This window comes from Fistularia commersonii, chromosome 34 (genome assembly GCF_037954325.1).
Source record: "Fistularia commersonii isolate RoL2024-O1a breed Wild chromosome 34, RoL_Fcom_v1.0, whole genome shotgun sequence".
NCBI classification, from domain to species: Eukaryota; Metazoa; Chordata; class Actinopteri; order Syngnathiformes; family Fistulariidae; genus Fistularia; species Fistularia commersonii.
The window spans coordinates 3,504,686-3,528,785 of record NC_141317.1 but is presented as its reverse complement, the minus strand read 5'-3'; the positions used below and the strand labels follow the sequence as shown (position 1 = coordinate 3,528,785).

Here is a 24,100-nt window from a genome sequence, read left to right as displayed (position 1 = left end):
AAAAATATAAACGAAGAAGACAATGTGAATAAATGAAGATAATAGGTCCTCTCAGCTGTTGTCTAGTAGGGGTTTTGTTTGAATGTGAGCAGCATAGGAACGCGAGAAGTGAAACAAAGAGTGCATTATGCAGCAGGTTCAAATTCAGATCACTAGCCACTCATTTGGGTCAGAGTGAGATGGAATTTCTGCAAAGGTCCTCAGCGTTGCATAATTTCAAATCGCAAAACATCATTATCGAGTCACTGAGAACGTTTCGGCACAGGTTGTATGTGGGTGAGTGCTGAGGCAATGAATCTATCGTGTGTCATAAACAAAAGGTGACTGCTGAAAACAATTTGGGCCAAGAATAATTCTCATTTGATATGATAATATGGTTGTTCTTTGCCTCTGCATTGTGAAATTATGTCTCTGTTTTATTTTAAAGTGAAAAGAAGACTGGCCCCATTTTAAACGCAAGTGGAGAGAAACTAATGAAAAGGAATATAACAGCCACATCTCCCATAAAATATCATGCACTCACACACACACACACACACACACACACACACACACACACACACACACACACACACACACACACACACACACACACACACACACAAAGTAGACTTTTTTCAGCACTACTGTCAAAATAAAGGGGGACAAATCTCACCCTGCCATTAGCTGATCAAAAATCATTCATCTAAAAGACTGGCCAAAAAAAAAAAAATCTGGATTTTGAGCCAATTTATGAAGCATATAAAATCTGCGTTAAAGCCACTCATAACATTTCCCTGAATGATTGCATTCAAGGCGTGTTAATCAGTTACATATAATCATGTTTAAACCACTTCTTTCAAGGTAAACAGTCGTGTTTATTTTGAAATAAGTCAATCCATATTTGGCACATGTATAAGTTTATATCATATACAAAAAAAATATAGTGATGTGATGTGTGATGCATCTTGCTAACAGTATGCTAACAGTAACAAAGGGAATCACACTCCTCGTCAAAAACCTATTTAATTCTATGTTTCTCTTTTTTATCAAGGTGTCAAGTGTTTGACTATTAAAATAATAACTGCTCCTGAAGATCAAAATTAATAATAAAATATACAAAATTTTAAAAGACACTTTTTTATAACAACGAAAAAAGGTGCGGGCTCATGCCTCTATCCTTAGATTTGATTGGCTCAGTCGATCCAGTGAACGTTGTGATTGGTTATGATTTTAGCCGCCGTCAAAGACTAAGCCCAGTCAGTGTGTGTGTGTGACAGGCAGAAAACACAACCAATGAAACCAATGAATGACCGCACAAAAGAGTGCGGCGTGAACACCGACTTTCACTCCTCCTCCTCTTTTTCCTCCTCCTCCTCCTGACGAACCCAACTCAACTCTCCGTCTCCACTCGGTCCACTACAGGTTGTGTTGTCCGTTGAGTCACAAAAAAGAGGCTTGAAAATGACCATGAAGCTGGCGTACTGGGACATTCGCGGGGTGAGTTGTGCTTCCGGTCCCGGTAACGGTGTCCGTGCCTCCGCGTGGAGAGAAAACCTCTGTTCCCTCGATCGTGTGCCTTTGAGTCATGTGACCACGACTCAGCAAAGGTTGTGTAACTGCACATTGCACATTTGCGCTGCCAAACTACAAAAAAAAGGTTTTAAACGCTTCAGATGATCGGCACAAAACGTGATAGGATTAATTGTTTGCAAAAAAGGGAGAGTTTATTCTTCAATCTGACATGAGATGCAAGTTAAGCCAACACAGGACAAAATTCATGATTTGCTCAAAAGTGTCACAAAGGTCGCTTCGTGGTTAATTTTTTTCCTGGACAAAACATGTTCATGAAGTTGACGTGTACAAAAACATCAGAGTAGTTTTTAAAAGAAATGCAATAAAGGGTGATTTTAACAGAAATAAATTATGTTAGGATATATCTGTGCCCCCTACCATGGTAAATAATAACACCTTTTGTTTGAGGGTGCTTTTTTTCAGCAGTTGGAATCCAGATCATGGAAAATGGGCATTTTTGGAGAGATTTATTTTGATTTAAATTGGGAGAGCGTCATCTCGCTCCCCTTTATGTCAGGGGGGAGTGAGTTTTACAGACTCAATGCTCAGCATCCCACGGTACTCACGCTTGCTGAGGGAGCTCTCAGGCGATAACCTGAGAGAGTGGAAGGGAGTGGCAATATGAAGCATGTCTGATGGGTACGAAGAGGCCGACTCGTGGATGCATCTATATGTGAAAAGCAATATTTTGAGGTTTATCCTAGATTCAATGGGCAACCTAGTGGAGCTGCTGAAGAAATGGGACAACGTGTTCTCTGTACTAGGTTCGAGTTGTGATCCCTGCTGCAGAATTCCTGAGGCAGATAGTTAGAAATAAGCTGGGTGATTATTAATCTTGGAAAGGTAATGTACTATCTAGCATGACACCCAGGAGTTGACCATGCTAAAAGTAAAACTTATGAGATTTATGAATGCCAGAGGCCGTACCTACAAGGAGAACATCAGTTTTGTTGCTTCAATTTCGGGAGAAATGTGATTTGATCTCAATTTTTTCGGAATGGGAGGAAGTTGGAATTTTGTTTGGAGGTGATCTAGAGTAAGGAATTGGTAATAATTATGTGAACTCATTAGCATGAGATTTGTCAGTCTCCTCAGACATAAGAATATTTATTATTAATCATCATTATAGGTGAAACTGTGTTGTTCAGGAAGTCTGTGTCAAACAGGTAGCCTTTCTTTTTCCTAAGTACCCTTGAAATAAAGTGTCTCTCAGTCTCAGACAGGTTGGTGATCCCTGTCAGAGGTAGCCAACATGGTGGCCATGTTCTACAAATATCACTGTTCACCATGGAGCTCTGTTGTATTTAATTGCATTGCTGTATCTCTCCAATCAGTCATACTTGCATTTCGTGCAGATCTGAAAATGAGGTCAAAGTTTCAGTATCATGCAGAATACACAGTGCCATCTCTCTCTTTGCCCTCATTACCTGAAGGGAAGAAACCCAGTGCTGGAAACCAAACTTTTAAGTGGTATGATCAAATACAGTACAAGTTAACATTTGTTGGGAAGCTATTGTGAAATTCAGATTGCAATGCTTCTCAAGTAAATAAGTAGCATCTGTTTGTAACCCATGCTGTTAAAAGGAAAATACTGAAGCGCAAGACCTTTGCTGCACTTTTTTTTTCTGTTTTCACAGCTTGCCCAGCCTGTCCGTTTACTGCTGGAGTACACAGGCACAAAGTATGAGGACAAGTTTTACGTCTGTGGTGAAGGTAACTGACATGTTTTTTATGCAACAGCCTGTCAGGTTTCCACATCACAAATTATGACCCGCATCTGTTGTTTTATTATCTCCAACAGCTCCCAATTATGATAAGAGTTGCTGGTTTGATGAAAAACACAAACTTGGAATGGACTTTCCCAATGTGAGTCAGATGAACTTGCCAATAGTGATATTTCTTTTTTTTTTTTTTTTTTAACTGGGATAGAAGCAAGTTTGGCGGGAAAAAAAAACTAATCAGCATGCAATGCCCCCCCCCCAGCTGCCCTACCTGGAGGACGGTGACCGGAAGATCGTTCAGAGCAATGCTATTATGAGATACATTGCTCGGAAGCACAATCTGTGTAAGTTTCTTGTTTTATTGTTCTTTATTTTCAAGTCCAAAGGCCTTTGTTAGTGCATGGATTCATTGTGAGCTGCTGTTATGTTTCTCTCTAATACAATGAGGCAAAATCAGTTTCATTCCTTGTGTCTGAATCGCCTTAAAAAGAAAAAAACAGCAATACATCTTTCCAGATAAGGCCGGGGCATTACCAAAGATTATTTCCAGACTTCAATTTAAGAAATGTTATTGGTAATATCTCTTTTGACAGTTTGGATGTGAAACAGTACATCTAAGCCTTTTGTTGTCTTAGGAGGAACATTGCTGAGCGAGGTGGAGACACACTGATGGCCTTTGTTTGCTTTATCAAACAAAGGTCATGTTACTACGCAACAAACTTGACAGACTATAAGTCATTTAGATAGCATTTGTAATATTTCTATTTGCACAAAGTCGCAGTTTTCTCATATTGCAAATATTTGACAATTATCTATGAAAACTGACAATTATCCCGATTTACACACTTCACAATTCGATGAGTAAGAGCTCTGCAGGCAAGGGATGCCCTGTCCCTTTAATGATTTTAGGGGGTTTTAAGTAGCTTCACTTAGCTTAGCAGCTTGCTTTAGTGGACACTCACAGTCTAAGATTGCTAGGATTGACCATTTCATTGTCAAGATGTTGTGCTCCATAAATGCTGCCGTGTGTGTGTGTGTGTGTGTGTGTGTGTGTGTGTGTGTGTGTGTGTGTGTGTGTGTGTGTGTGTGTGTGTGTGTGTGTGTGTGTGTGTGTGTGTGTGTGTGTGTGTGTGTGTGTGTGTGTGTGTGTGTGTGTGTGTGTGTGTGTGTGTGTGTGTGTGTGTGTGTGTGTGTGTGTGTGTGTGTGTGTGTGTGTGTGTGTGTGTGTGTGTGTGTGTGTGTGTGTGTCAACATTTCATACACACAAGTTTTGGATCACTCAAACTGCACCACAGTGTTTAGAAGAAGAGTCACGGGTTCTTGTCAAAACCAATCAAAGGTGGAGAGACTGAGGATGAGAAGGTACGTGTGGACATCTTGGAGAACCAGGCCATGGACTTCAGGAATGGTTTTGTCAGGCTGTGCTACACTGACTTTGTGAGTCAAAACCCTATCGCTGCCATGATTTCAATCAAAAAGCTCCACATCTTGGCTAACACCGCCTTCTTCCCTGCAACATCAGGACAAGATGAAACCAGGGTACCTGGACATGCTGCCAGGTGTGCTGAAACAGTTCTCCACTTTCTTGGGAGACAGGAAGTGGTTTGCTGGCGACAAGGTATTTCACATCAAATAGATGTTCCACCTCATGGGGGCGCCAAAACAGTTTTTTTCCATTTTCATTCCATAACAATTTATTGTATTAAAATTCTACGGGTGGGTTTCTTTGCTTTAGATCACTTTCGTGGACTTCCTCATGTACGAGTTGCTGGACCAGCACAGGATGTTTCACCCCACGTGCCTGGACGACTTCAAGAACCTCAGAGATCTCCTCGATCGTTTCGAGGTAAGAACAACCAGATGTTTGTTCGTTTTTTTTCCCCCTCAGCAAACCATCTGATTGCTTCCACAGACATTGTGAAATATGTGTTGTTTTTTCAAGGTTTTGCTGTCAAAACCTTGAAAATTTGCTGCTGCTTTGGATTAGTTATGATTAAAAAGCAGCATGCTAAAAGATGACAAACTAGAATGTTTTTTTCAAACATGATAAATGTGAAAATTACCAACCACATTTTACTTACTTTTCTTTCATTAAAAAAAATCACTATTAATGTGGCCTTTTCTTAGCAAAATGCTGTGAAGGACTTACTATACATTCTTTACATCATCTGAGGCCCCGACAATCTGTGTGGGTTTGTCCATAAATCCATAAATCTGGGCATCTCGTTCACCGAAGCCCTTGCAAAGGAATCCCTGACTAACGTCTGGTTGGGGTTAATGTGGTAATTTAAGCAGGAAGTTCTTTGGCCAAACCAAAATGACTTCCTGCAGAGTGTGCCAACTTCTTTATGCTGCTCCATTGCGTTTCTTCAGTCTCAAACATCCGATCAAGAGACCTAAAGTTGTAAAGGAATTGACCATCTGGATGGAGTTGGTTCTGCCACCAGATACAGTGGAATTGTGGGATTTGGAGTCATTGTGCACTTAGGATGCATTAAAAAATTAACCATAATTAATTCATCTGGATTTGTGTGTGTCTGTGTGCGCACATATTGACATGCTTCTGTCTCAGATTTCCCACCATAGATTCAACTGACTTGAGTGATATTTTTTTTTTTTGTTTTTTTGTTTTTTTGTTTTTTGTTTCAGGCTTTGGATAAGATCGCTGCCTACATGAAGACAGACCGGTTCATGAAAACACCAGTCAACAACAAGATGGCCAAGTGGGGAAATAAGAAAGAGTAAAGAGGTTAAGCACTGACACCTTGAAGGAAGAAGCAAATAAATAGGAGAATGATCATAAGAACAATGTAGCTGAAATAGTTTTGATCCTCATTTTAGAGTGCCCTGTTTGTTATTCCTTTGTATTTGTAGTGCAGCAAAGCCTCTCTTTCTAATTTTTTTTTACCCATATCTATTGATCTAACAGGCACCTGTGTCTTCGCAGCTAGTTACCAGTGACTGGTAACCATTTTATAACTCTGAAACTAACAGTTTATTGCCGGTACTTGTGCCCTTGAATAAGTTGAATAAGAATTGTTTAAAAAAAAAAAAAAAGGTTGGTTTTCTAAAACGTTTTGTATTCAAGGAAAACTGCTTACAGTAGATTTTCATGAAAGTTGAATTGTAAAACTTTGTCCAGGACATTTACTTTCCCATTCCAAAAACAAACCATTCAATTTCAAACAGAATTGTAAAAAAAAAAAAAAAAAAAAAAAAAAAAAAAGAAGAAGAAGAAATAGACGCTTGATTTGTACTGGTGAATAACAGCAGATTCCATTTGGCTTAAAGAACTTAATTTTTTTGTCACACTTGAGACATATTTGAAGATTAAAGCAAAATGTTTTATGAATCTTTTTGTGGCATTATTTCAACACTACTATCTGTGCAATAAGTTAGATTAAAGAAATTGAAATATATGAGGGTATACATTAACTCAGCTAATGGCGTTAATACAAAGGTAGCTGATGCTTATCGGAATAGAAATCATTTTGCACATGGAAAGTCATGGAAAATAAAATGGCAGCACAAACTCGCTGTTCCTGCTTCAAAATCTTACATTTTACAAGTTTTGTTTTCCAAGTGTCGTCCCCTGAATGACAAAATGAGTTTCTGACACAGTCCATACAAGATCATTAAGGGCAGAAGTAGCGAGGCCAGAATCCTGATGATGCTGATCCACGGCTCAACATAACACATGATGTTGGCTGTTAATAGTGCCTGCCATACTGGCCTGAAGGCTCGCTGGCAAGCTGCAAAGAAAAGAATGAGCCTGTGTGTTAATGTGGCGTGTGGCTGTGTGTGTTTGCACTGTTTATCTTCTAACACTCACCGCGATGGCCGACCTAAATGGCTGAAGGTGAAAGAACACTTTGCTTCCTTCCTCTGGACACACGGCCCTCATCTCAGCCTTGGTCATCTTCAGGAGTAGCTGTCCGGACAGTACCCCAAAGGTGCTGACAGTCCTGAAAAACACACAACGTTTGACTTGAGCGCACGCCACAAACTTCTTCTTTTTAACAGAAGTAGCTGAATGGCCCCGTGAGGGCTCGGCCACCTACATTTTAGAGAAACCTTTGTACTCCAGCCAAGCCCTGACGTCTCCAGCAGAAGAGCTCATGTCGAGACCCCTTGGGCTGCGGCTCTGTTGTTTTGAGGTAGAGTGAGAGTTATTTTTAAAAATTTCACTCGGAGCTCTTTTTGACATGTCATTTAAAACGAAGGGTCAGTCGCGGTCACCATTTCCTCCATGTCAATGCCGCTCCTCAATGGCTCCAGGACCATCTGAGGAACGTATCCTTCCTCCGAACGGCTGTTTCGCACCATCCGCCATTGGTTGGAGTTCTTAAACACCTTGTCCGAAGACCCAAAGGCTTCAACCACCTAAATGTTAATAAAGAGTGTTTGGGGGCAGCTTTGACTTTCGAGCCGTGACCATCAATTTTAGGAAAACAAGTTTGGATGAAGGAGTCCTAAGATTCACATCCTGTCTGTCCAGAAGGTGATGTCCTGTTTAACAAGGCTACAATATAAACGCACCACTTGACACTGTTATAAACAGCACTGTCAGTATAAAAATGTCAAATCAGCCTTTAACAGATATTTAACATAGTAAAAGGTGGCTGCTATCGCGTTTTCGCTCTTCATTTTTTTCGGCGACTCTCAACCAAATGCTCCTCAAGACACATCTGCACACATGAACAAGGTATCTTGGGAGTTTTAATCACCTCAACCACTTCCCCCTTCATCACGGAGACCTCACGGTTGTTCCTGGCCATGAAGTCGAATTTAACGCGCATGTACGTGGGCTGCGTGCTGGAGCTGAAAGAGGTAGTAACACACTTTGTCACCACAGTAAAGTACAGTGAGTACCCAGTAGATTTACAACAAATACTGTCACAATGCCATATGTGGCGCGGTGTATTACTCACCGCATTGACAGCCTGCTGGCAGGCTGTAAAAATGATACAATTATAGAAATATTGAGTGAGACAAAATAGAACATTCAGATAAAAGATACTTCATTAAAGTTCAACTGAAATCCAAACGAAAGGACACTTTTGGATTCAAATTCAGTGCTAGTATAACTTTTTTATTTTTTTATTTACCTGGTCGGGTTGCAGCGGCATCCCTCTGGAGAAGAAGTCCTCACCTCCGTTCATGTGGCCGACACTTTGACCTGACGGCAACCGCTGGCTTTTACGCCTGCCCGTAGAGTTTGAATAAGAGATGGGAGGTGGCTGCCAGCCATCATAAAACTCCGGTATATAAGGCGGGACATCATCATATGGCCATCTGGATCTGAGATGACAAGATGAGCAAAAAAAAGAAACATACGGAGAATTGTTTGTGATGTTTTCTGTTTGGACGTTTATAAGCTTCAGTTGTCCTGCAGGATTTCTGACGGCCTGCTACCCGACCCCTTACTTTTGCTTTCTTTGGCTCACGTGAAACAAAACAATAGGCACAGTTGTTATTCAACAATATTTCCATAACAGTGTACACTGGTGGTGGAAGTGGGGATAACATATTTTGAATATGCAAAGCCAAAGAATTCCAGAGTTGAGCAGACTAGGATAGCAGGATATTACTAAGAACCATTTTGGGATTATAATAAAGATGTAAACCTGGTCTTTTTCTACTTCTCAGCCACTGAAAGACCATCCACTCTTATTTTGTTCCAGTCTGAATAGCAGGTTATCCAGTCCAGGCCTCAGCCCTGTTTTTGTTTGTCTTTATTAGGCATCATTAGATTATTTGTCAAGAAAATAGAAGGAACATGAACTAAGGGTTAATCTGCTCAGGACTACCAAGAAGGTGAAATCTAGCTCATATAATGATTAATAAATAACATGTTATTACTTTGCGCCAAAATGAACTTGCAAAGTGTCCGTTCTCAGTGGATGACACATTCACAAGATTGAAGCATATGATTTTATACCTTTTAGAGAGACTATGTGTCTATAACAAATGCTCCAGAATGACAGTAAAATTTAAAATTTAATTCAAATTGGATACATTTTGTTTAAAATTTAATTGAATTGCAAATTTTTGAGTAAAATATTGGATAATTGAAGCAATTAAAAAATATATTATTTTAATATATATAACATAATTAATTAATTCATGTAATCAATATATATTTAGTATATATATATTAAAGATATATATATATATATATATATATATATATATATATATATATATATATTTTTTTTAATGGAAAATCCCATATCAGATGCACAAATGAAATTACCAATTGTACTGTTTAATGCTCTACCAGTAGCATACAGTCAAATCCCCAAATTACAATTTGGTTATGAATAATTTTGGCCTTGACTGTATCTTTGCCCTGACAAGCAGGTGTCAATTTATTCACAGATAAGCCTTATTCTTTAACATCTACAAATAAAAAACTATGCTATTTTCAAAGTTAAATCCCAATTTGTCATCAAAGCAACAAAAGCAACTCTGGCCTTCTTCACTGATCAGCGAACAGCTTCTTGAGTACCATGTACCGGACGCTAACTAACTTCTTGAAAAGAAAATCCGACATTTTCTGATTATTTCAAAAAGTCCTCCTCACCTGGGAATGCTCCAGCAATCTCCCAGAGACTTCCAGAGTTGGCGCTCCTCCGGGCTGACAACTTCACTGAGCATCGCCAGCGCTGATTCGGTCAGAAGAGGGGAGACGACGGAGGCGGGCAGGTTCACGGGATACTGCGAAACAATCTGTTTCAAAAGAAATAGATTAATTTTAAAAAAAAAAATATTTTATTATCACCAAAAATATAAATCCTTCCCCTACGTGTAACTCACAGTTCCCAAACATTTGAAGAAAATGTGGACAAATTCAGGAGCGGTTGTGTTGACCAGTACCCCGTCCAGCTGGGCCTGTCGTGTTACGAAGAAGCTTCCAGTCAGGTCATGGGTGCAGAAACACATTCCAGCCAGTGTGTCAGTTTGATACGTTGAAGACATTCAATGCAAGTATTTACCAAAAGGTTGAATGCGTATTTCAGTTTTTGCAGGCAGGAGACACAATCTGCATGAGGGGGCAGTCCGTCTTTTTGCGCACCTAGAGAAAGGAAACCTCGTCAGATTTGTGTCTCTCACTACATCCTGACTTACAAACAGACACAGTTGACAAGAACTACCATTTTTCTTAGAGCTTTTCTTCTTCATCCCCATTTTCTTCTTGCTCTTGCTGCTGTTCCGTGGCGCGGCAGCCACCACAGTGTTCACTTTTTCCAGGAAAATCTCGATATCTTCTATGACGTGGTTCAGAATTTCCTGCGGACACGGAAACATTTTGCATTATGCTAGTTATTGCTCATCTTTAGTTGAGCTGCAGTCCTCGACATTTACGGACACTTGACTTGCAGCACCGACCGTGTTCCGCTCGGTGTCTGTCATCTCAGGAGGCAGAGGGACGTCAAAGTTACTCTCAATATCTTGCAGATCAGGGGTGGTCGCTTCTCGTTGGTTGTAAAAGGGAGGAAGACGTACGTCCTCTAATAAAGTAGGAAGATAATTTATAGTTAAGCGGGGTGATTACGAGAAAAACGTCACAATATTCGAAAGCTCACAATTCCATATGAACCTAATCTGTTAGGGCTCAAGTCTTCTGTGTTTTGATGGCCTTGAAAGGACGAAGCCCAAGCTGTACTTTGTTCCATTTTGCCCCACTCGGAGGCCGGGGACTGATTTCTGAAAAATATCAGAGGGACTTATCAGGTCAGTTTGCTCTTTTTTCCTGTTTGGGCCATTTTTGTGTCCCACCACTGTACCTGATGTAGGGCTGGGCTCTGTGCACTCCCATATTGGTGCTTCCTTTCTGAGCGATCTTGTCTAGATCGCTTTTGATGACCTCCGCCTGGTGAAAAAGAGTAGTTGATATTGTACATCAAACTTCAGTTTCATACATGATACATACAGGAACTGCAATAACATTAGTTTATAGATCAAGAGGTCAATGGGGTGAAATGCGACTCACCCCAGACTCCTCACACTGGAAAAGGAGGACCCGAGGGAAGAGTTTGCCGCGTTCCTTCACTGTCATAGCCAGCAGAGAGTTGTAGGCGCAGCTGTCCAAAACAGCTTTAGTTTCCTGGATGTAACTCAGAGGCACCACCTCCAGCTCTTCCTGCATGAACACAAATTCAGATGGGAGGTTATCAAAGTGATTATCAGATTACCACATTTGAAAGCATCGACCGCTGTTCAGGAAAATAAAAACAAAAATCCCGATTAAAGTACTGTGAAGAGGCAATGCCAGAAAGATGTTTCCAATTCAGAAGCAGGGGACAAAATATTTCTTTAATTTACAGTGTTCAATCCTCCGCAGTCTGTTAACTATTTTTTTCCTTTGTGCAATTTTGCACAATCCAACGTGTATGTACAGAGCATTGTAATCAACTGTACGCATTTTGTATTATTCACTGCATGTTTTTCATGGTTTCTAGTTCTTGTTTTTATTTTACCATTATTTATTATTTTATTATCCATCTGCTGTGCATATCTTATTGCATTATATCTATATCGCTTCTATTGGCTGTCTGCCGGGCCTCGGGAAACTGATTTTGTTTCATTCCCCCTGCGTGGAATGACATTTAAAATCCTTATATCCTGCAATCCTCTGGGATTTTCTTCTTCACGTTAATGTGAGGTAAACGGACGAAAATGTCAAAACATTGCCCTTCAGATGTTGCTTTGGTCATTTACACTTTTCGGATAATTTGGACCAAATTATTGTAATTAATCATTAAGAGTTTATCCATACATACATGTTTATTTGTTTGCATATTTGAAGGAAAAAGGGCAATTTTAAACCCATTTTTGTATTTATTTTGCATTTATTTGATTGGGCACAACTACTAACTTTGGTCTCTATCTCACAGAGCACCAGACATCCTCCTTGAATCTCAAGGATCATCTCCTGTGGCCACACGCAACCTTTGACATCTAGCCTTTTGAGCTTGGTCACGCAGTTGTCCACCGTCTTGAGCTCCTCACCATCCAGGTCCCAGGAGAACAGATGCTGCGGAGTCAAAACAGTAAGGAGCACGTTAAGTGAAAGTTTGATTTGCTGTGATCGGGGCTGATGAAGGTATCGCAGCCACCCACCTCCACTCTGTAGTGAAAGTTATCCGGTTTCTTGTTCAGCAAATCAGAATACTCCTTTCTCTGCACTGAAGAAGACCACGTCATTACAGAGTTGCCTGGCATTAATTTCCCTGAAATAATAAGCATTTATGCCTGAACATACTGTATATTGATCTGCCACTGGGCCTGGACATGCTGTCCCTCTGCGGTGAAGGCTCCCTGAGGTCATTTCGGTTGAAAGTGCGCCTCTGAAGAGGAGTATCTTCTAATGGGAAACCTCTGGAATAACAAGGAGCGACATCAAACCCGCTTGCCGTCACATGTGTGAATCAGGCATCAACATGGTCATCAATATGACCAGCTATTTCAAAACCAATACTGATGTTTATCTAGAAGGGTGTGAGCAGGTGTAAAGAGCTGGTATCAGCCTGGGGCACGAAATTCAAAGGTCACTAACCTGGGAGAGTAGGAGAAAGGGCCTGTGTTTCCAAACATTTTCCTCGCTAATCTTTTTACTTTTTTGTTTTTTGGGAAGCACAACAAAATTAGGAGCCACGACACTCCAAACCTGTGAGGAAAAATAGAAGTTGAGCAGAAAATCAAATGCATTTTTCAGTAAACAGCACAATCTATTTTGCACTTTGAAAAAAAAAAAAAAGACTATTTCGGAGAAAATATGAAGAGCGGGGAAGAAGATCAATCAGTTTGCAAAGTAAAACTTATCAAAACTGTAAAATTACATTGAAATAAATGATAAAATAGTAGATAACAGTTGATTCAAAGCGAGAGCCAATCACATAATTACATGTAACCCACAATATAGAGATATCAGATAGGAGAAGATTCAAATTCATGTTCAACCAGAATTATATTGAATTAACTTCAAGTGTTGAAAACCTTTGGAAAACCCAAATTCATGCTTTCAACAAAAAGACACTTGGTTTAACTAGGAATCTGACACATGAAATGGAATGCAAGAGTTACATACGCACATAGTAGTTTATTGTTCAATCCCTGAATGGGATATAGATTTAAGTAAAAAGAACCTAATCTTTCAGATGCCTTAAGCAAGTCAAACAGGTGTAATTTCTTTAAAAATAAATGAATAAATAAATCTTAAGCCTTTCAAGTACCTCCAAGGCTATGAGAAGTATTTGTTAAACTTGGATATGTATTATCAAGCGTAGCAAATATATCATGAACTCACCCCCTGGAATCCTTCAATTATCCGTTACCGTTGCTCCTGTGTCATTGCTTCCCTCTTTAGAATGAATTTTCTTTCAAAAAATAAGAAAACAGTCAGAGATCAACCTGCCCCTGCACTGTCAAGAGTAATTATCGGACTTCCTGCTTGGAGGCACCGCGACCAAAGTGCAAGCAAAGTGTTGGGAGTGACAGGAGGGCTGTCAGCAGATGTCATTAGCAGTATAATGGCAGGGAGCAAATCTGAGTCCAAAGGTTCACAAATATTTCACAGTATGCGCTTGAAAAGACCGAAGGTGTCCCATAAAGACTCATAACTTCTGCTTTTTATGACTTATTGGTTCTACGTGCATTCATACCTCAAGGAAAATAAACACATTAAGAAAACTACTAAGAGAAATAGCCATTTATGTATGAAGAAATCCCCCCAAAAAACAGATGAATTGGACAGCACATCCATTTATTTTATCGTTCGTTGACATGGAAACACTGTACACACTCTTTATATTGACAGAGACGAGCCAAGAGTTTATTTCATAAAGAAAAGTGGGTATCTCGTCAAAGACATTGAGTTGAGGGTTAGAAAAGTCTTCTCTGAAGACTTGACTGTTCAGACTGTGGCCTTGGCCTGAGTGGTCTTGGCCAGAGCTTTCAGGTCGGAGATGCACTTGGCAATGCTCTCTTTCTCCTGAAAAAGACACACACACACACACACACACGTGTCACCGTGGAGATGGAAAAAAATATAGATAAGGTTCAAAGATTTAAACGTTATTTACAAATGACTTCTTAATTGGTGTATCTAGTACTGTACACAATATTGCTGTTTCTTTTTTTTTTTTATGTACCCAAGTACATTTGCTCAAAAGCACTTAAATACAACATGCCTCATTTACCTTTTGGAAAGCTCTCAACAAATGTTTGATATTCAACTGACAGATATTTGAAACTGGACTAATTTTTGAACTTGATGAGCTGTAGAAAGCTCTATGGCAAAAAAAAACCACACTCAACTAATTTGTTTACAACACTATAAAAGCAAAGAGCAAAATGCAAATAAAATAAAAGCTAGAGCTATCAACAATATTACGTAAGAACAAAGAGCAGACCTGCTGAGGAGAGATACTGCTGATGACGCTCTTCTCCACCCAGTTGACCATGTGCTCCTGCGCCATGCGACGGTGGAGGTCCTGCAGGGCGATCTGATAGTCCAAGCGCCTCTTCACCTCGTTGGTCACCATGTGTAGTCTCTCTCTGTAGTTGGTCTCCAGAAGCATGGCCACATTGTTCTGAAACAAAACGGGAGTCTGGTGACTACAACCTTGTGTAAGCACGTTCTATATGGCTTCACCCCAGAGATCCTTATGGTACCCCAATATTCGTCAGTACTATTCTCATTATAGCACGTATTCTTCTGTGTTCCAATATTGAGTGGTACTTTTTTTCTCAGACTGAATTCACCATTTTATATTATTGCCAGTGTATGACTCTTGAATCAGTCTGTTTCTAAGCAAAATGTTGGCAAAAAAAGGAGCCAGGGGTTCATGTACCGCATTTAATCTGGCAAATTTAGGATTATTCAGACTTCTTATTAACAGCTTTTTCTTTTCAAAAGGTTTCTCTCAAGTTATTGCGTATAATTATTGTCTCTTCTTACATAACAGCTAAACAACTTTTCTTATACCACTTAATGGCAATTTCTTATTTTTGGCTGCTGGTTATTAGACATATAACCTCTGGTTAATAGTGAAAAATGAGTGAATGTAGCGAATTCCTCATGACCGGGGTGGTGGGGGCGCACCAAAACAGGGGGAAAAAATGCTTTACCCTTTTTGCATCAAAGAGCATTGATCTTCCCTCCACTCTCCACTGTTCTTTCTTCTCATCCTCAATAGCCTGAGCTAGACTGCTCATTGCCAGTTCCTTGACCTCTTGGGCTTTGGCAACTTTTTCCTGTAAACACACACACATACAAATTTTAAAAAGATATGCCTAATGACATGGGTGCCCCAAACAAGATCAGTCCAAAAAAGAGCTCTTGATCCCCCCTCCAATAATTTTGCATTACACTCAGAATCCATATCAAAAAGGGAAGCCAGCCTACCTCATTCAGTTTGTCGGCAAAAGCTGCAACACTTGGACCAAATTTCTTGACACCGAGGACAATGACAGTTCCAATGGAGGCGGCTGCGAAAGTCTCATGGTTGATGACATAGATTTCCTTAGAGAGCAGGTAGAGAAGGAGACCTGCGCCCAGCATGTAGGGTCCTGGGGAAACGTTGAATTGGTGTTGTAAGTGAGGTTAATGTGCATAGGGATCCAGTTTCACACAAAGCAGGTTTTTTTGACTCAAGTGAATTTTATAACAGAAAAACATTAATATTTGCAACATGGAACAAAACTTTACACTAAGTATGATGAAGTTGGCTTTCACAATGTATATTGCTAAATATCATATTCAGCTCAGGAGTGTCACAATAGAAGACATTCTTGAGCTATTTAGTGTTTTATGTAAAGACAAATTAATATCAACCAATGGTTGATAGAAATGTGACGAAACCATCAACAACTCCTAAGTTTCCATGTGGCACACTTTGTTTGGAACATGATGCTAGCTTACTTACTGTAGGATTACGGATGAGTTTATTAATTTGGAAGAATTGCAGATTTATTGAAAACAGCATGCAACGTTGGTTTCTGAAGCAAACCAAAAAATAGGCCTTGTTTCTGGTAAACACTATTTACCTGTTACTCCAGTTTTGGGATACAAGATCTGGAAAAGCTCCTCGGGGATGATGCCATGGCGGACTTTGCCTCCCTTCTCTGGCAGAGGGGGCACTGGAGCCAAACTCTGGGAGGAAGTGTGGAGGGATCGAGATGCCTGGACCAGACTGTGGGGGAGACAGTTTCAGCTTTGACAGAACCAGCTACTTTGCAATGAATTTTGAACTGAAAAGGACGACAGAGATGGAAATGGCAGATTTGTTAAATAAAGTGGTTTCAGACACATACCCGGCTCCAAGGGGGCCACTGCCTTTCAGGGCACTGGCTGCAAGGTAGAAAACAATTAATTAAGAAGTTGAAATTGATTATTCTTTCACATCTTTGAGTCTGTTATTTAAAAGCACTCCATTTGTATAACCTTCATAGAGGTAAAAATGGTTGCACAGCTGGATTACGTATAAATAACCAGAGTATACGTTCTCTAAGCGTTAGTAAAGAGAACATGATGTACTTGCTACGTATATATTTGAGGTCTTCCTCACTCAATTACAGAAATCAAATCATCGGTAAAGCTCAGTTCAATTACAGAGAACAAGATTCTGGGCTAGAGAAGATGACAGTAACAACGCATTAAAGATGTACTTTAAGTTTGAGGTCTTTAGTAAGCATCCCTTCAAAATAATAAGCTTACAAATCCAACCACTGCGAGCTGTCAAAAGAGGTGACATTAGCGATCCAAGTTAGGAGGACCGTTTGCTAATGTATGCTAACTTCAATGTTCTTCATAAGTTTAACCTTCTTATAAACAAGACCAATCACTTTCTATATAGTGGTTGAACGAACTGCAATAGCCGACGTGCACTAATACACCCGACTGTGTATTTTACAGAGCAGATGCGCTGCACAGAGCTCACAACCTGCACTTAGCTTTAGCTTAGCAGTCATTCAAAGTGCGGCCTTCGCTTTACCCTTCAGATCAGCTTAAAAAGTACACATTATCCTACTTGGCAAGTTGACAAAACCGGACCAAATTAGACTTGATTGAGAACCAAAAAAGAAAAATGAATGTGTACCTGAAACAATTACCAGCCTGGACAGCATGTTTGAAGAATCAAGTGCCAAGTTAGAGCGACGCCGGGCACCTTGTTTCGGCCTCTTCGTGCCCTTCTGCAGAGAACCACAGGAATGGCGGACACGCGATAATCGCGCAAGAAACAACGCGAGAGTTTACGAGCCCGTTCTTAAATGGTTCTCAACCAAAATGACCACTAGATGGCGCTGCACGCAAAGCTAAGACATGACAATTCATAAAGTTTCACTTGCTCCAAGATTATATTGAACATAAATTCAAAATGTTCACTGATTCAGTGTATTTAATCAATATTTATGTAACGGATTATGTATCAGTGTTTATTCGTCCCTCTGTGTACTGTGAAGCAGCTGGAGCAGTAGTTCCACTTGAGTAATAGTGGTAGTAGAAAATAGTTTGCATTAGACCATGCAGTGGTTTAATTTAATATTTGACTTTTTCTTTTTTTTTTTTTACAACTTTCCATGAAGTCTTAGTTCAGTGATAATCAAAAACAAAACCAGACCCTGGCAACTGCTGAGTGAAGCTGTGGTGAGAAAATGTGCAAAGGATTAAACAAAAAAAAGAAAAAAGAAACACAGGGTTTACCTTCCTTGTCATCTCACACATACAAAAAATAACTGTGAAGTCATACCTTTTCAAGGGAATTATATTTGTGTTATAAATTTGAATAATGTTTATTTTGTGTCTCCTTTTCCATAAATTAGGACACCCCTGTCAATTCCAGTAGAGATTATGTCCAAGATACCCAAATTGTTGATGTGGTGAATATTTGGTTATTTGTTTTCATTTATGAGTCAGTTCATTCTTTTGAGTCCTATAATTCAGAGATTTTTTTTTAACACATAGTTGTAGTTCAGCCACACCAAGAACAATGGGGTACTGGTGATCTCTGCTGTCACCTACACCTTCATCAGAATTTAAAATGCTGCTGCTGCAAAAAAAAAAAAAGTAAATTTCCAAGAGGCAACCACAAACATGCACAGCTCTCCCAAGTGGTGTGTCCCGGGCAGCGTTCAGGGGGAATCGGCCAGATCTGTGTAATCTTGAGGCCCACCCGTGTGTGGCATCAGTTTGGTGTGAGTGGCTGGTGAGATAGAGGAACATATGACGTTGTGCTTCTCTGCGCTTCCTGTAAAATTATGCTCAACAGAAAAAAGCTGCATGTGAAACAGAGTCAAACCTACACTCTGGATTCCAGAAGACAGAGAAAATGGATGGCTCCTTAATCACTTAGTGAAGACTTTTCTTTGGGATGGCGTGGTAGGTAAGCTCAGTGGTCTGTGCTTTTAAGCAGCCTTTCTTGTCTCTGTATATTTTCCCCAGTTTGATTTGCATCACAAACCGGTGTGTTCTTAAAGCTATGCTAAAGAAAAACTATAACAAGATGTAATAACAATTAAACCACACCATGATCTAACATTATTTCCCCTCTATCACTGCTGCTGAATTTTACTATCGCTCTTGCTGCTTACATAATACTAAGAGTGAAGCAGCTCTGATGTGCATGTGTATTCTGATAACTTGGTTCTATGTATTTAACAATTATGTCTTTTGATGTAAAAACAACATTCAGCAAATCATTTCTGCTTCATATTAACAGAGTCAAAGTATACACAAGAGTAATTACCAATCAGCCGAAACCCTGCATTGAATGAATGCACATGCACTAATGTGCTAATTTTATAATGTATTGTAAAAAAAAAAATCTGATTAACTTTTAAAACTTAATGTACATATATGTGATACATATTGCTCACCTATGCCTTAGTGATATTGTCTATGCAATTTAAATGCAACAGATGGGATTTTTCACTGGATTCAGTGGCTATAAAGATTCAAATTCCCGTCCCTGAGTGCTGGCCTGGCATCATTTGGGATCGTCGGGTTTCCTGATTACTCATTTTAGGCATTCCTTTTTAAACCAATGACATTTCAGTTTGACAGAAATAACTTGCAACTACGTGTGAAGCTGTTTACCGAACATTTACAGTTTGTTGTCGGTAGATATGAATCATTCATTTGTTCAGGTATTGCACTTGCAACAAACCTGATTTTCAGTCTTTTGATTCCATCCTCGCAGCACTTCTTTTTACAAGGGCTAATCCATCCTTGTAGTTTGTTTATGATGTATCAAACTATCTTGTAAAACTCTGTCCTCACAGGCTTGAGGCAAATACGACTAACATGGACACATTTTCTATACATGGAATACAACATGTGAGGGCCTTTGATCAAAAAGCGCAACTCAGAGCGGAGAAACATGAACACCTCCGAGAACGCAACAATGTGACTTCATGCCGAAGCCCGACAAGAGAATTTGTGACAAAAATCCTGAAGAATGAACTGAAGGAAAAGAGGCATCTAGAATTTCTGAGAAGGAGATCGGTGAGCCCAGAGCGGTGTTGTGAAAAGTCGACGCGGCAAAGAAAATCTGCGTTGTATTTCACTTCAAACAGAAAGACGGTGAAGTTCAGTAGTAAAGCTCAAGATTCCTTCATTTCCAATGGACAAGGAGATAGGATTTCAACAGTAGACAGCACTACAAGTGATCGTCCAGGCACAGTTCAATTGGTAAATATTCAACATTTTTACCTTTTCTCTGTATTTACAGAAATAAACCCGCAAATTTTTCTCTGTCGTGTCCTCAGGAGTCATTATGGTCAGAGCAGCTAACACTGATGAGACAAAGAGGCCAAGTGAAGAAACAAGCTACCTCCATACATGTAGTAAGGGAGATGAACAGGACCAATGCGACAAGTAAAACAGAGAATCACATCAAGGGTAAAAGTCTTTGTAGCTACACATAGTATTGAAAACAAAATTATATTTTATAGTTCATATTAAAACTTCTGTTTCTGTTTTGATTCCAAAGATATCCTCCAAAATAAGATCCTGCGGGATGCCAATGTTCAGACAGAGTGAGTTGGACTTGTATGCTTACGAACCTTCTCCCTAATTTTACAAAGCACCAGCACAGGCCTCTGTTTCTGAACATGTTCTTCCTCACAGGTCTGGGTTTGTCGTTGTCAAGGAATCGGTGAGTTACGTTTTCACTGGTGGTATATACGCTGCACAAACTTCAGATCCGATTTTATCAGTTAATTCTTTATCTTTTTGTTGCTCCCAAATGACAGGATATTCAGCAGTTAGCAGAGTACTTGCAGGTAAGCAACTATCAGAGTTCATCATTTGCTGAGTGTTTTGTTCATCTTCAAAAGCAAAAGATATAACTATAGATAAAATGACTCTTCCTATAAGTTAAACTGTGAATTTTATCCACAACTTTATTCATGTGATCATTATAAATATATGTTAAAGTAGATTATATTGATATGTCCAAATTTCATCCCCAGATTACTCTATCATGACCACATTTACTTTTTATTGTTACATAATATTTGTTCCACAGTGTCTGTCAGAAGTATAAAATTGTAGTGTTTTAATCTACTTAAAGCCCAGTTGAACACCGCTTTTTTTTTTGTGGTTCAATCAGTTAGTAAATTGAGAATATATATAAATAGCATAACGTGGGCATAATGACAAAGGATTGTGGATGTCTCTTTTCAGGATGCCTTATGGAGGGAGGAGGTTGTCAGGAAAAAGCTGCTGGCGCTGCAGGAGAGCACATCGATCATTATGACCTCCTCTAATCAAATATGGACGGTGAGACACTTTGCTTTCCTGAGTATCGTAATGGTCGATGGTGTTGAAATGGCACTCGTCTTTTGTGTGGTTTCTGATCTGAAGATTTAGATATGTGACAGAAAATGTCACAGTTGCGTTCACTGAAGATGAGGGCTGCTGCAACCTCAGGAAGGCCTATTATATTGTGGTTTGAAGGCTGCGACTTCTGCCTGAAGCTGCATAGGATGAGCAATAGTTTTCAGTCTTATACAGGAAGGGTGTTGACAGTGAGTAACTATTATGGTTGCTCTATAGCTCTCTTTAAGCTACCCTGTATTACTTGAAAGGTAATACTGTCGTTTCCGTTTCTTGCAATTTGCCATTTAAGAGCTGAGGAATTAGAATTTTATCGTGGTGAAATTAATCTTTTTTTTTTTAATTCATTAAAAATAATTTTTTGTAGCGGGCATATCATCTTGTCAGTTTTCAGCTTACTCGCACCAGTGCAGTGTTCAGCACATATCGACAATTTTCCCCAAGGCTCCCTGATACTGCAAGTTCCTCTAATGTGCCAGCGAGTGCAGTCACAGAGGCTGCACACACAAATTTTGATATATGACCCATTCATTTTCCATTTGCAGGTTACAGCGTGACAGTCAGTCATTTCCTTTCTAACCCACACAGGCTCAGTGCAGTCAAGACCTGCTGCAAAACAAGATAAAGGCCTTGGAGGCACAGCTGCAAGTCTGCCTGCAGGTAAGAACGGCAAAGAAGCAACCAAAGTGGTTTGTATAAGAAGCCGCGTTGTCTCTGCTTGCAGTGTAGAGTCTTCCCTGACTCTGTCAGTCCGCTGCACAGCGATTCCCGCAGTGTCTTCACAGTGTTGGTTTACATTTCACCCCGTAAGCATTTGTGGGTTTAACTCAGCGGCGTTTCTCGCAGAAGTTTCCGAAGGATGGTGTGAAGAGACTGGCGCTCCATATGGAGAAGCAGAAAATGATCTACGAGGAGAAGGCGCTGTCTGCCCTGCAGAGGGCCACACAGGAGAAAACGGAGGCGCTCATTAAGGCCGAGACATTGCAGGTCAACATCCTTTTCACCTGCCATACTGAGTATTCACGATTTTTGGGGGCTGTGGTCATGTTCATAACTTAAGGTTTTGTGTTTTATTTTTATAACCATTAGGAAGCACTCACTACAACAAAAGCAGAATCTCAGAAGTGGCAGAGGCTTTATGAGGAGCTGAAGCTGAGCTCTGCACAGCTCAGGGAGCGACAGCCCCTCAGCGATGAACAGCTGCAACAGCTCCTCTGCCAAATTGAGGTGTAGTAGAATTTTTTGTTAGCGTGGCTGAACGGGATTTTGAGCGGCAGCTGAAGAGAAAGTTTGCCTTTTGCAGCTGTCCAGGACCACAGAAGCCAAGCTGAGGGAAGAGTTGCTGTCAATGAGACAAGAGGGGCAGGAGCTGCGGTACAACATCGCCCTGCTGCAAGAAGACAAGCAGATTTTGAGGAAGGAAATCCAGGACCTAAGAGGTACTGGATTTTTTTTTTTTGCTAAGGGCGCTTACATAGGTAAATAAAAGCTCCTCATATGCTAGGTATCAATGTACTTTTGGAGATATTGGCAAAGAAAACATGAATCACTTGTGTGAAATCCGTTTTCATAGAAGGCGGCAATGACAATGAAGACTTCATGATGCTGAATGCAGAGGAAGTGAAGCCACAACTCACGATTAAAAGAGACTCTCAGGTGGAGGAGCAGCTTTTTTACACTCAGGAGATGCTTAAAGTCAAAGAAAAGGAGGTGAAGATTTTGCACAAACACACACGTACTGTACATATACACATATATATATATACGTATATGTATAGTTATACAGTACATAATACTGTTTTAATACTGCAGATGAATCCACACAAAACACAAAAGAAATTGTGAAATGTATACTATAATCATTATGTGTGTGTGTGTGTGTGTGTGTGTGTGTGTGTGTGTGTGTGTGTGCGCGCACGCAGTGTGAGGAACTGCAGACAGAGCTGCATGCCATGGAGCAGGAGTGTCAGTCCAGCCAGACCCGACTGTCGCAGTGCAGGGACGAACTCCGACAACTCCGCCATCACCACAGAAGACCGGTTAGCACTTTGTGTGTGTGTGTGTGTGTGTTTGTGTGAGTGAGTGTGTGTGTGTGTGTGTGTTGGGAACTGTAAGATTCTGTTAAGGTGAGATTCAAGGTCCTTGCTGAAACTGAAACACTCTCCCCATGTGGTTTAAGCCAAATGTGTGTTTCACTTTCTGTAGCACTTTCTGTGACATTATGGTGAAACATCTGCTGCAATGACCAGCTGATTCGGTTACAACACAGCTTCAACCAAACAATCTTCAGCATTAATATATTCTTTATTAACTTCCTTTTTTCCTTTGTGTTTAGACCCCGTTTGTCTCCTGGTGGAGGGTGTGCGTGTTCTTCCTTCTATTCCTGTTTGTAGCAGGGGTTGCCACACTGTGGCTCTGGCATCCACCTTTCAGAGAGCAAGTGGAAGACCTTTACTCGGACATAGAGACACGTATTGAAGACTATCTCATGGAAATGGCCTCTCCTCGACAGTCAGGCTGTTTTAGACCAATATGACCCACCTCAGCACTATTCAATTAATTGTTGATTTTGTTTTTTAAAATATAACATTTTTTAGGGAGCACTTTGTTACCATTTTTTCTATTTCAAATTGAAGTCATTGAAGTTTCTATGTTGTGAGATGTGAGACGGATGGATTTTACACTTTTGAATTAAACAAATTTAACATGTTTAGGCTGGTCAATGCAAACAACTTGATGTTTATGACATCATAAGCTGAAGTGGATATCCCTGATGTGATTAAAGGAATGGGAAACATTTACTTACTTAGTGTACAGCTGTAAACATTCATTCATTCATCATATATATATATATATATATATATATATATATATATATATATATACACACACACATATATAGGGGAGGGTGCACCCTGGACTCGCCAGTCAAAAACATGGCCACACATAGAGACACACAACTATTCACTCAGTCAAATCA

At 40.0% G+C, this 24,100-nt stretch overlaps 4 protein-coding genes across 7 annotated transcripts; 2 read left to right on the top strand and 2 right to left on the bottom strand.

Moving 5' to 3' along the window:
* The first annotated feature begins 1,320 nt into the window (after positions 1-1,320).
* On the top strand, positions 1,321-6,627 carry LOC147214236 (glutathione S-transferase Mu 4-like). The gene is made up of 8 exons (XM_086141671.1): positions 1,321-1,479; positions 3,192-3,267; positions 3,356-3,420; positions 3,538-3,619; positions 4,615-4,712; positions 4,798-4,893; positions 5,011-5,121; positions 5,925-6,627. The coding sequence occupies exons 1-8, from the start codon at positions 1,444-1,446 to the stop codon at positions 6,018-6,020; spliced, it is 660 nt and encodes a 219-aa protein (XP_085997797.1). The 5' UTR covers positions 1,321-1,443; the 3' UTR covers positions 6,021-6,627.
* A 149-nt stretch (positions 6,628-6,776) lies between these two features.
* eps8l3b (EPS8 signaling adaptor L3b) lies at positions 6,777-13,737 on the bottom strand. The gene is made up of 20 exons (XM_086141670.1): positions 13,588-13,737; positions 12,838-12,948; positions 12,544-12,659; positions 12,402-12,466; positions 12,157-12,315; positions 11,272-11,421; positions 11,066-11,151; positions 10,879-10,985; positions 10,668-10,789; positions 10,433-10,568; positions 10,274-10,353; positions 10,095-10,169; positions 9,862-10,007; positions 8,384-8,576; positions 8,207-8,229; positions 8,003-8,096; positions 7,515-7,658; positions 7,337-7,419; positions 7,108-7,240; positions 6,777-7,027 (listed from the first exon to the last, which is right to left on the bottom strand). Exons 2-20 carry the CDS (start codon positions 12,873-12,875, stop codon positions 6,986-6,988), a joined length of 1,992 nt encoding a protein of 663 aa, XP_085997796.1. The 5' UTR covers positions 12,876-12,948; positions 13,588-13,737; the 3' UTR covers positions 6,777-6,985.
* Positions 13,738-14,026: 289 nt separating this feature from the next.
* Positions 14,027-17,507, bottom strand: atp5pb (ATP synthase peripheral stalk-membrane subunit b). The gene is made up of 7 exons (XM_086141386.1): positions 17,381-17,507; positions 16,596-16,632; positions 16,329-16,474; positions 15,688-15,851; positions 15,411-15,536; positions 14,693-14,872; positions 14,027-14,271 (listed from the first exon to the last, which is right to left on the bottom strand). Exons 1-7 carry the CDS (start codon positions 17,406-17,408, stop codon positions 14,194-14,196), a joined length of 759 nt encoding a protein of 252 aa, XP_085997512.1. The 5' UTR covers positions 17,409-17,507; the 3' UTR covers positions 14,027-14,193.
* Positions 17,508-18,503: 996 nt separating this feature from the next.
* Positions 18,504-23,943, top strand: traf3ip3 (TRAF3 interacting protein 3). Of its 4 annotated transcripts, none has more exons than XM_086141937.1 (14): positions 18,504-18,660; positions 19,563-19,971; positions 20,049-20,181; positions 20,273-20,318; positions 20,410-20,437; positions 20,535-20,564; positions 20,968-21,063; positions 21,709-21,780; positions 21,970-22,107; positions 22,210-22,347; positions 22,424-22,598; positions 22,694-22,830; positions 23,043-23,159; positions 23,456-23,943. In XM_086141937.1, exons 1-14 carry the CDS (start codon positions 18,653-18,655, stop codon positions 23,654-23,656), a joined length of 1,728 nt encoding a protein of 575 aa, XP_085998063.1. In that variant the 5' UTR covers positions 18,504-18,652; the 3' UTR covers positions 23,657-23,943. The 4 variants fall into 4 exon arrangements, with proteins under 4 accessions (XP_085998063.1, XP_085998065.1, XP_085998062.1 ...); XM_086141939.1 differs by having other exon boundaries at positions 21,967-22,107; positions 22,424-22,559; XM_086141936.1 differs by having other exon boundaries at positions 21,967-22,107.
* Positions 23,944-24,100: the final 157 nt, after the last annotated feature.

Bases quoted from the DNA above. Each gene is read 5' to 3' on its own strand.
- LOC147214236 (XM_086141671.1), top strand. From the start codon at position 1,444: ATGACCATGAAGCTGGCGTACTGGGACATTCGCGGG. The intron at 3,620-4,614 runs GTAAGTTTCTTG...AACCAATCAAAG, and splicing joins TGCTCGGAAGCACAATCTGT to GTGGAGAGACTGAGGATGAG. The intron at 4,713-4,797 runs GTGAGTCAAAAC...CTGCAACATCAG, and splicing joins GGCTGTGCTACACTGACTTT to GACAAGATGAAACCAGGGTA.
- eps8l3b (XM_086141670.1), bottom strand. From the start codon at position 12,875: ATGTTTGGAAACACAGGCCCTTTCTCCTACTCTCCCAG. The intron at 12,467-12,543 runs GTATGTTCAGGC...GGTCTTCTTCAG, and splicing joins CAGTGGCAGATCAATATACA to TGCAGAGAAAGGAGTATTCT. The intron at 7,241-7,336 runs GTAGGTGGCCGA...TGTGTTTTTCAG, and splicing joins TACAAAGGTTTCTCTAAAAT to GACTGTCAGCACCTTTGGGG.
- atp5pb (XM_086141386.1), bottom strand. From the start codon at position 17,408: ATGCTGTCCAGGCTGGTAATTGTTTCAG. The intron at 16,475-16,595 runs GTATGTGTCTGA...TCTCCCCCACAG, and splicing joins AGTGGCCCCCTTGGAGCCGG to TCTGGTCCAGGCATCTCGAT. The intron at 15,852-16,328 runs GTAAATAGTGTT...ACGTTTCCCCAG, and splicing joins TCCCAAAACTGGAGTAACAG to GACCCTACATGCTGGGCGCA.
- traf3ip3 (XM_086141936.1), top strand. The intron at 20,319-20,409 runs GTGAGTTGGACT...TCTTCCTCACAG, and splicing joins GATGCCAATGTTCAGACAGA to GTCTGGGTTTGTCGTTGTCA. The intron at 22,831-23,042 runs GTGAAGATTTTG...GCGCGCACGCAG, and splicing joins TTAAAGTCAAAGAAAAGGAG to TGTGAGGAACTGCAGACAGA.